Source organism: Vanacampus margaritifer, chromosome 18 (assembly GCF_051991255.1).
Source record: "Vanacampus margaritifer isolate UIUO_Vmar chromosome 18, RoL_Vmar_1.0, whole genome shotgun sequence".
NCBI classification, from domain to species: Eukaryota; Metazoa; Chordata; class Actinopteri; order Syngnathiformes; family Syngnathidae; genus Vanacampus; species Vanacampus margaritifer.
The window spans coordinates 16,380,873-16,391,751 of NC_135449.1; the positions used below are offsets into that span (position 1 = coordinate 16,380,873).

At 39.1% G+C, this 10,879-nt stretch overlaps 1 protein-coding gene across 1 annotated transcript; it reads right to left on the reverse strand.

Annotated features, from left to right (window-relative positions):
- Positions 1-267: 267 nt before the first annotated feature.
- adoa (2-aminoethanethiol (cysteamine) dioxygenase a) lies at positions 268-8,355 on the reverse strand. The gene is made up of 2 exons (XM_077551277.1): positions 7,789-8,355; positions 268-1,720 (listed from the first exon to the last, which is right to left on the reverse strand). The coding sequence occupies exons 1-2, from the start codon at positions 8,122-8,124 to the stop codon at positions 1,262-1,264; spliced, it is 795 nt and encodes a 264-aa protein (XP_077407403.1). The 5' UTR covers positions 8,125-8,355; the 3' UTR covers positions 268-1,261.
- Positions 8,356-10,879: the final 2,524 nt, after the last annotated feature.

The window sequence follows — 10,879 nt, forward strand, 5'->3', positions numbered from 1 at the left end:
GAAACTTTTAACTTTTAATGCCCTTTACTGGTTATTCACAATGTTGAATTCTAAAGACAAATACGGGCAACAGTGATGATGGTCTGTTTGCAGCAGTGCTAGAATTATCTACATTATGATGCAAATTCTTTTTAGCTCCATTAGTGACACAGAAGAAAAAAACATCAGGAAATGTGTATTGTATTTGCTATTTTTCTGTGTTTACTGTTGACAATATCTAGAATTATCTTAACAAAAAAATAATGCAGAAGAAATGAGCATACAACATTGTGATTATGCAATGTAACAGTACATCTTTTTTATTTTTTACACAACTTTTTCCCCCTCATTACATTTTCTCAGCATGGCCCCTAACAATTCTATTGTTTGTTTATAGCATTCAAGCTAAAGGATTAAAAGAAAAAAAAAAGCTTATTCTTCTGTGATAGGAATTCAAACAATGTGGTGTTAGTCCAAGGGATTTTAAAATGGAGATGCAATCCCTTATTAGCTATTTCTGAGAAATTTCTACTTGTAGATTACATTCATATGTGTAGAAGACAACCTGGTACCCCATACTTGCATTGTCCAGTCCTTTTGTACAAGCACTTTTACAATCAGTTACAATCATTACTTACGGAAGTTACAGTAAATTTTGCCTGTGAAGAGTTTACAAACCCGCATTAAATGTTTTTTTTTGTAGCTTTTAACTAATTTAAACCCAAAAACGTATAAATAAAATTAAAAAAAAAGTTTAATACTTTGTCCTTCACTTCCGAAAACATATGTATACGTTTATTTTTAATGCTAGAGCATACAGAAGGCTGATTCAGCGTCTGACATGAAGAGGTGGCTTAAAGCCCAAAAAAGAGTATAAGAAATCAGCCAGGGCCATGTTGCAACAAACTTTTTGCCAGTGTTTTCAAACGGTTTGTAAATAATGATGATACTTAGCTATATTTTAATGCTAATTTCTTCAAAACGGAAACAGATATTTTTCCTGATGATAGAAGAGACTCTAATCTTTCTGTTGGTATGTTCCATGTTTGTGTAGCAATAGAACACAATATTCTGTGGACCTGGCAAAATCAGTCAAAATCCAGTAAAACAGCCGGGAGCCAAGGGGGTTGCTTCAGTGAAAATGGCTGTGAATGAGTTAAGCAAAGCTGTCCAGGTAATGATGACCTTAATGTTTGTACTCCCTGTTGACTGAAGCAGAAATAGGATTCCAAATTTGTCAAAGCACATTCTAATTCTGCTATAGTTCCACCGGTCAGAGGTTTCACACTGAAACGACAGGACCTGGGTAAGGTTCTCCCCCACACCAGAAGTCCTCCGGCTGAGGGATTTCTAAAAGCCACTTCTCCTTCTCTTTCCCCTTGTCATCTTCCTGCAGCTCCTGGTTATTCATCACGGGTATATCTGGGTCTGCCACAGTTTTTAGTACTTTGTAATAGTGGCAGTCACGCCCGTCATCTGGGTCGTACGGCGGCGCCAGGATATCCAGGAAAGCAGCAGGTCCGTCAACAGCGTCAATCTGGTGGAGATTATCCCGTAGAGGCGTCAGGAGACATGGTCCACTGTTCTCTGAGTACTCATCCACTGAGCGCAGTAAGGATCGTCGCAGGGAAGCATTTTGGAATGGGGCCACCGGAGTTTCAAAGCAAGGAGGGGCAGCACTGGCTGTCTGGCAGCTTTCCTGCTTGTCAAAGCAACTGATGCTCACCTTTCCGTAGAGGACCTAAAAACAGAAAATAATGACTTTGAAACAGCCTTCTTAACACTTATCCGTGCAGTCAATAAGTGCAAGTACAGTGATGTCCATTTATCTATCGCAGGAGAGATTTTTGTCGATAGGTGAAAATTTGTGATATAATTTTTTTTTATATATCACTTCAGCCTTAAAATATATGTCCCACACACTTAAGAGACATTTAAAAAAAAAAAAAGTGCTGTCACGGCGGATCGGTGCAGCGTCTGCAGTGATGCGACTCTGTATCGGTCCGTTGTGGTGAAGAAGGAGCTGAGTCAAAAGGCGAAGCTCTCGATTTACCGGTCGATCTACATTCCTACCCTCACCTATGGTCACCAGCTGTGGGTCGTGACTGAAAGAACATGATTGATCCCAGATACAAGCGGCCAAAATGAGTTTCCTCCACAGGCTCTCCCTTAGAGATAGGGTGAGAAGCTCGGTCATCTGGGAGGGACTCGGAGTAGAGCCACTGCGCCCCCGTGTTGAGAGGAGCCAGTTGAGGTGGCTCGGGCATCTGGTTCGGATGCCTCCTGGGCGCCTCCCTGGAGACGTGTTCCTGGCATGTCCCACAGGCGGGAGGCCCTGGGGATCGATTCGATTTGAATTGATTAATCTATTGATTATTCAATTAATTAATCAACTAATCAGATTCATTTTAATTTTGCATTAAACTGTATTACAGAAGCATTTCCCTGATTACTGTTTATTAACTACTAATTGGTGTTTATTTTGTATTTGTATAGTGATTTCAAAAAAGGGGGATTGATGTTTTACTATGTTACCGGTTCAGTCATTGTTTTCCAAAGTAAAAACAGATGTTTACATTTTGATCAAACACAGAAGATAATCAGTCTTCATTCATGAAGGACTACAGAAATCAGTGAACAATTACTGTTGATATGCTGAAATCAGAGCATTTTGACAATTTCAAATTAAAAAATGGCTTCAAATGAATACTCGATTATTAAAATAGTTGTTGATTAATTTGATAATTGATTACTTGTCAAAAAAAAATAAATAATTCAGGCAGCTCCTAAGGTTATCAGTATGTCTTAAAAAGTTAAAAGGAAACTTAAATAAGTGAATACTATAGCTCTCTATAATTTTCTACAGTAAATATTTTTTTCCACAATGTAAAAAATACCTGAAATCTTAAACTTTCACATTTCTTTGTTTTAATGTCCAACAAAAACAAAAGGTTCAGAAAGTTCCCAGGATCAGCAGCATATCTTATAAAGCTAACTGAAAATTTAAATAAATAGTTTCCTGAGATTAAAAATGGTTTTAGCTTTACTTTTTTTCGTCCGTCAGATTTTGAAAAAAGGCCGATACCGATATTTGGCAAAATGCCCAATATCTGCGCCGTTCTATCCCACAATGGGATGGAATACAGCAAAATCTGTAAGATGTAAAAACAAACACAAAAAAAACTCCCAAACGCTGTAACGCTCTCTATGTTTGTGGAATATGATTAAAGCAACAACAAAAAATCCACCGGGTGGCCATTTTGCTACTTCCTGTCGACTGAACATGACAGTTGCTCAAGGCTCAGGCTACGACCAATCACGGCGCACTTGTTTTCTGAGTTCGATCATGTGACGTTCGCAAGCTCAGCCGTGATGATGGTCAGGCTCATGCCTAAACGTCGGTTACATTTAGCTGACGTCGGATTGGTATATACAGTAGAGGTCTTTATTGTTCACTTCTTAGATTCTGTGCTACTTTTTCAGACTTGTGTGTAGCACGCTATTGTCACACTTTGTCGCACAGCTGAAAATGGCACATACATAAAGCAAACAATCAATGTGAAATTCCTGGATACAATGGGGAAAGGCCCCAACAATAGATATCTCAAACACTGGACTGTCCATGGTTTTGCCAGCAAATCTATATTTTTTTTTTGCTAGATTTTCTGTTTTTTAACTATTTAATTTATTGTAATTTGTTTTAACTTTCCCCTGTATCACTTTGAGATTTCTTTTGAAATTTAAAGTGCATAACAAATTAAATGAAATATTATTATTATTATAAATCTCAACAAACACTTGAAAAAACGTGTCATTTTTGGGGTCTCCTGAAAAGTGCTGATTTTGGAGATAGGTTGGCCTGACGTCAGCGATATACAGTATGTGTGTCAACTAAATGCTAGTTAGTATTAGTTTACCTAAAATGGTCATCTCTAATGTGCTAATGCTAATCGCGATTGCTAACAGTTTAATAATGCTCATGCACAGAAGATAATAAATAACGAGTAGTTATATGCTCTCAATTCAACTCACGTTCAACAATAGTGGATCCACAAAAAATAATAATAAATAAAAATGTATATTTTTTTAAATTAAAATTTTATTGTTTGGGGGTGATTATTCAATGGAATAATCGATAGGATAATCAATTTTAAAAAGCTTTTAAAAAGCCCTCAACGTTTCCTCCATGTTTGTACCACCTCAAGTTGCTTGATAGCGGTCTGCTACGCACTGGGGGGAAAAAGGCAAAGTGCAAGAGAACTGAAGATTACAGCAGAATAGTGTAAAGATGTTGCACAATACTGTGACTTAAGTGATTAACAAATTAGCATAGACTCATGAGTGGAAATGATATTAGCAGGTCACGTGAAAGCAGCAATCATGCATTATTAACTCATGTATGAAACAAATCTCAAAATGACAAACAAAAAAACACAAAATATATATTGGGTAATTTGTAGATTTTTCTTTTCTTTTTTAATACAGAAAATATGTTTAAAATGTTTGAATTGGACAATCACAAATGCACATTTCATTCATATTGAAATTTTTTAAAGGTGTGAATTGCCTAGTACCTAGCGATTCGATTCGTATCACGATTCATAGGTCACGATTAGATACAGATTAATCCCGATACGAATCTATAAATTGATTATTGTGATTTTTTTATTCATTTTTTACTCAAATTTGGAAAATACTAATCAGTAAAATTGTACACTGTAAAATTTGTATGGAAATGTATTTATTTATCTGAAAATTCAGGCTTATATCTGAGCCACTGCATTTAGCAAACAGGTTGCAGTCTGTTTCTGTTATGTCTGGGAAGATCTGGTTTTGGTTGAGGGTCCCGATTGGTCCTGAGTGGGTTCCTGCCCTTCTGCGGGTGCCCTCAGCCACTTGTGCCTGGCCCCAGGTGTGACTAGTTACCTAATTTTGTGTGGGTGTATTTAGTTCCCGGGTGGTGATCAGTTGGCGTGGGATCATTGCCGCTTGTCACGGTCACCCCCGGAGTTCTGGCTGTCATTTTGTATCTTTTCAGTTCCATGTTTAGTTAGCATTAACCAGTACCCTGGTTAGTGTGTTCTGTAAAATAAAGCACGCCAGTCTCGCCCGCACTCCTGCTGTGGTTCTCCTGCCTCCCTGCATTTTGGGTCCTCCACCTCACACGTCGACAGACACCATGCCGCTCCGCGACAGCACCGTAACAGATCTTCCCAGACATGACAGTGGTGGGATCATTCATCATTCATCATTGGTCAACCCGCGGAAGGGCAGGAACCCACTCAGGACCAATCGGGACCCTCAACCAAAACCAGATCTTTCCAGACATGACAGTTTCATGTTTGAACAGCAGCGAAATAAAAATATTAAGGCTTAGTGTTCCATTAATATAACATTCTTCCATGCTAAATGTGTGAATCCTAACCCTAAGTAAGACGTTTTGTTGAATATTCCCATAAAAAAATGTTTAAAAATCGATTCGGCCACATATTGAATCGATTCGAGAATATATTCCCCAGATATATTGCCGAATCGATTTTTTTCTAACATCCCTAAAATTTGTATTTATATTTTTTCAGAAGCTTTTTTTCTTCAAGTACCTTATCTATCAAGATTGAAGATGAACATTAAAAGATATCTGTCAGGTGCTTCCTTGTCAATCAGTGTCATGTGAAATAGCTAATACGTGTGGGAGCTATCATTGTTCCTAAGGGTAAAAATCTTCAGTATGCAAAATATGCACTTAGATATTACATTATTAGAATGTAATTAGCGATTAATGTTATTTATTTCCAACTTCATCAGCAAGACCAAAGGGTTACATCACTGAAATATTGTACATGCTATAAAATTGGCAGTGGGTATTTCTTCATGACAGGCAAAACTCTCCTGCTAGCGCTATTTTCCGTGAAAGGCTCTGATTGGTCAATCATTGGACCGGAGTATTGCACTAAGCGTCGGTCCTGCACTTTACAAAGCCTCACATTAACCCATTCACACACACACATTCATACACCAGTGGTCGGCTGCAGTAAATTGAGGTTCGGTGTCTTGCTCAAGGACACTTAGACATGGTTACAACAAGGGAAACGGCTTAGTATTGAACCCACAACCTCTTGGTTGGGAAACAACCACGCCACCACTGAGTCACTCCGCCTTCTATAACTGTTTACTAAGTTTTCATTTTGTTTTGCCATCGAAGATAGGCCGCTATTGGCATTTATCAGCCTAACCAGAACCGTCAGAGCATTGGTTGCAGGGCTGGACTGGCACAAAAAAATCGCCCCTGGCATTTTGACTTAAGCCCTAGATACACCAATCCAACGTCGGCCAAATGTGACCGACGCCTACCCCCCGTGGCGTTGGCCCAGACGTCGGCACGTCGCATAAAAAAATGACGTAAATACCACCGCACCGACACCGACTATTACGTAACTTCAGCTCATGCAAAAGAAGTAATTCCCCTCCATACCATAGGTGGCGGTAGTCATTATTCCTAAAGACAACCGGCAACCTCTTTATGGGACGGGATACAAAAACGTAAACAACTGATACCGGTGTTGACAGCGGCGCCGGGTTAAACGCTGCGGCCAGCTGGTGAAGCGAAAACGGGCGCTGGAGCAAGCTTCGTCCCCTTTTGTTCCCGAACGCATGAATGCGCACCGTTGTGGCGTATCCTGGACCCTGTCGACTCCTGGCTGCTACCGATTGTCGGTTCACCCAAAAAGCTTCGGCCGTGCTGCCCTCCGCGTTTTGGATTCTGTGCTGACCTCCAGCTTCTAAAGGAGCTCTCTTAAAAGACCAGGCCATGCACCCCTGCTGCTCCCATAATGATCGCGCTGTTAAATGCGAGTTGAATGGGAGTTTGCTTTTTTCAACAACTTGGATTTCCTCTGCCTGACAGAGACCTGGACTGTCGCTGGTGAGTCCACCGCTATGATTGAATTACTACCGCCTGGCTCTGCTTACTTGGACGCACCGAGGACGTCGGGCCGAGGTGTAGGAATGGCGACTACTTAAAAAACAAATTTAAATGTAAACGATGTCTATTAACCACATTGATCACAACTTTGAAGCCACCTTCTTTGAAGTCGGCCAAACTGTTACTGTGCTGTACTGTGTCCTTTACCGACCTCCAAAATACAATAAGGACTTTTTAAACGACTTGGCAAATCTTCTTGCCGAAATCATGCTGAAATATGATCATATCCTCTTCATGGGGGACTTTAATATTCACGTGTGGTGTCCTGAAAAACCATAAAGTTGAGTTGAGTACTGTTTATCTGTGTTGTTGCTTGCTCTAATTGCCCCGTGCGCTGATTCGCTATAGCTAACAGCCAATCACAGTGATGAAATGCCCCCAACGCCGATTCAACATGTCGAATTTGCCCAGTACGCCAGATGGCCAGGCCAGTCCAGCCCTGACCATAACCCTCGAGCATATAGGCTATTGTAAACAAAAACAAAATAAAAAGTAGTTTTAAAAAAAGGGGGGGGGGGGGTTTGACGACTGAGCACTTTCGGGGTGCTACGGGCTAGTACACATTTATTGGAGCGGAATTTGTCTGAAATACTGTATTTCTCTCGCGATTCACGGCAAAACCACGCAAGGCAGAAGTTGCCCGTCACGTCACGACAAAAATATCCACTTCATATAAAATAAATTCAATAGATTGCATTAAACCAGGGGAATCTTAAACTCTGTCTCAGTTTATATGCTCGTGTTGTCTTAGTTAAAGGATGAGAAAACACTACAAAACATAACGAACAACAATAAAAAGATAAAGTGTAGATAAAAGCATTGAAGACCTTCAGCATCCCGTTCATGCCCGGATGGTCGTGAAGAGGTATGGAGGCTCCGGTTCCGAGCAGGAATATCCCCATGCTAAACACATCTGTCTCGCAGATGTGCATGTAGGTGACCGGCGGAGAATCCGGCTCAGATGTACCGGAGGTCGATTTGTTTTTCCGGGGAGCAATCTTGAGATCCGCTGCCCTAAGTGGGGTCACTAAGGAGACGAGTTTGTCCTGTTTTTCTGCAAAGACTTTACTATCTCCGTTGGCCGAACATTTTAAGCCTTTAAAGGTCATATAAGCTTGCTTTGCTATTTTCTGGATGAGAGGATTATTATTGTTTCGCGACATTCTTGTCGATGGGGGGGAATAACGGTTAAAAGTGAACCTTTTTCGTCGCTAATGAAACCACTCGCGAACTATTTAATGTCAAGAAATGTTACCCAGTGTCTGTGGGTACACGTTATCTAACGATAAGATAGCAAAGTCTGGGTGGAAAATGTGGCTTTTGTGGTGGTAATGCCAAATTTCATCGCCAAATATTATCCTTCCGTCGGTCATTTTCCAAGCTTCTCTTGCTCAGCTGCCTGCTCTCAGCAAGCCTGCGCAGCAAACGCAAAGCATTATGGGACGTAGAGTTTCAATACAAATACTGGATTCACGTCGCCGGACTCATAAATTCCAATAGAATTAAAACATTTAACAATTTTTGTCGTACAATAAAAGCATGTAACAATTCACCATCAGGATCTGATTGAAAGGTGCTTAAACATAATAAAATACATATGATATAGCAAATGAGACTACATTTCCCACAAACGATGAGGACGACCGATAGTTGAAAGAGGAAGGCCAGATAGGCCGTTGAACTCGTGCGTTCCGTAGCTACTTCCGGTCTTTGGCCGCCCCGCTGAAAAGAGAGATCTCTCTGAGGTCTGTCATTGAATAGTTCCATAATATGCTTTTTTCATTTAAAAGTTAACAGGTTGTACAAGGACCGAGAAAACGTTTGTCAACTCAACACTAAGAATATCCACATGACATACTACTGCAGGTGTGAATGGTCACTTAACAGGAGAATAATTGTCATTTTTAAAATACATGCCCCCTGCAATGGGCCCTATTTTGGTAGATAGGCGCACACGTGCTCGGTGTAAAAACTGAAACATCTTCATTTTCATGCGCAGACAATTCTAGTTTAACATATTATTTTTGAATTTGGTAGAGTGAGCTACACTTCAATAAGCATTCTGGCGTAATCTATTACACACGCCCGGTGTATCTGAAAATGTGCATGGTGACCAATAGTAGACTAGATTTATTTCAGGCTAAGCAGGTCTGAGTTTGCGGTTCAGGTGGTGTAATGTGATTTTGGTTGATTTGATCGAGGCACCGGCAGACAAATTCTGTACTCCACTGATGTGTTGGTGCATGCCATCGCATTTCATTTAGAAATATGACAACAGCTTGTGACTACGACGGCGTATTAGGGCCACGTACAATTATATTTTTTTTAGACGGTGAGGGCAATAGTCTGAGAAAAAAATTCACAAATTTTCCACTTTATAAACTCGCAAATTTGCGAGAGAAAAAAACGTAAGTTCGCGAATTTATAAAGTGGTAAATTTGCGAGAAAAAAACTCATGAATTTGCGAGTTTATAAAGTGGCAAATTTACCACTTTATAAATTCGCAAACTTCCGTTTTTTTCTCTCAAAGTGGCAAATTTGCGAGAAAAAAACTTGTTATTTTGCGATTTTATAAAGTGGTAAATTTGTGAGTTCATAAAGCGGCAAATTTGCAATTGAGTTTTTTTCTCGCAAATCTTCCACTTTATAAAGTCACAAATTTACAATTTTTTTTCTCGCGAGTGGCAAATTTGCGAGTTTTTTCTCTAAATATTGCCCCCACCCTCTAAAATAATTATATTCATACGTGGCCCTAATACTCTGTTGTATGTGACAATCCTTCTGAACCATTGTAGAAATAAATTCAGTGAATGAATTCTCATCATTATCTTCTTAGAAATATTTTTATAGCACCTCACAGACTGTGTGGCATAACTATGGGTGGTGGTAATGGGGAAAGCACGATTGGTGGTGGAAACCTATCCACAGTGACCAACTTTACATCATCCGCAAGTGGAGATCTTACAGTTTCTTTTAAATGTAGTTTGCGCACGCCAATCTACTGTATCTACTGTAAATATCATGTAGACCACACAGCTCTCTCTGCACTAAATTTAAAGGGAATGAGGGGAGCCACTTCAATTGGTCGGGAGTTGCCTGCATTCCCTCCCACAAAGGCGTGCAATGGCGCAAATTTCCACTTCAACCTGTGCTAGTGTAGGAAAATGCCAAAAGAAAGAAAACTCCACCCAATCGCACAGTTAGACTGCCCTTTGCACTCGACTTGCGCTCGACACGAAAATAGGACCTTTTGTATTTATTTTCTATTTTGTAAATCAAAAATATAATACAAACCTTCAAATCAATTCCACTGCATTATTTAGTAAATTTCTACTTCTTATATACGGGTACTATACTGTAAAAAAAAAAAACTTTTTATTTTATATTTTTTCTTTATTTTTAAAGTATCATTTAATTTACAAAAATAAACTCTCATTTTACACGTCAAATGTAAAATAACATGAAATCACTGAAACTGTAAAAACACACAATATTTCTGTTCTTTAAAAAAAAAACTCCATTAAAAATACATATATTGATTATTAAAATATGTTCACAAATGTATCGTAATTTCACAAATATTTGTCTGTTATTTAATGGAATAAAATGTAAAATTCAACTTTAAAACCTTAAAATGTATAGAGAGAATTTTTTTTTTATATTTACTGAGAAATTAACAGTAAAAATTATGGATAAAACTGTTTTTACGAGAAAGTAATTTTCTGTTATTTCACCGTATTTTCCTGGTGCCCCAGCTGTCGGAAAATTACCGTTTCTTTTAATGTTGTTTTGTTTTTGTTTGTTTTTTGCATAGCTACAAACCAGACACATTTGAGGAGTTTGTACCTTCACATTCAGGTCCAGCACTACTAACCAACCTATGGAGGACCAAAACTGCCCAAATTAAAAAATAAATAA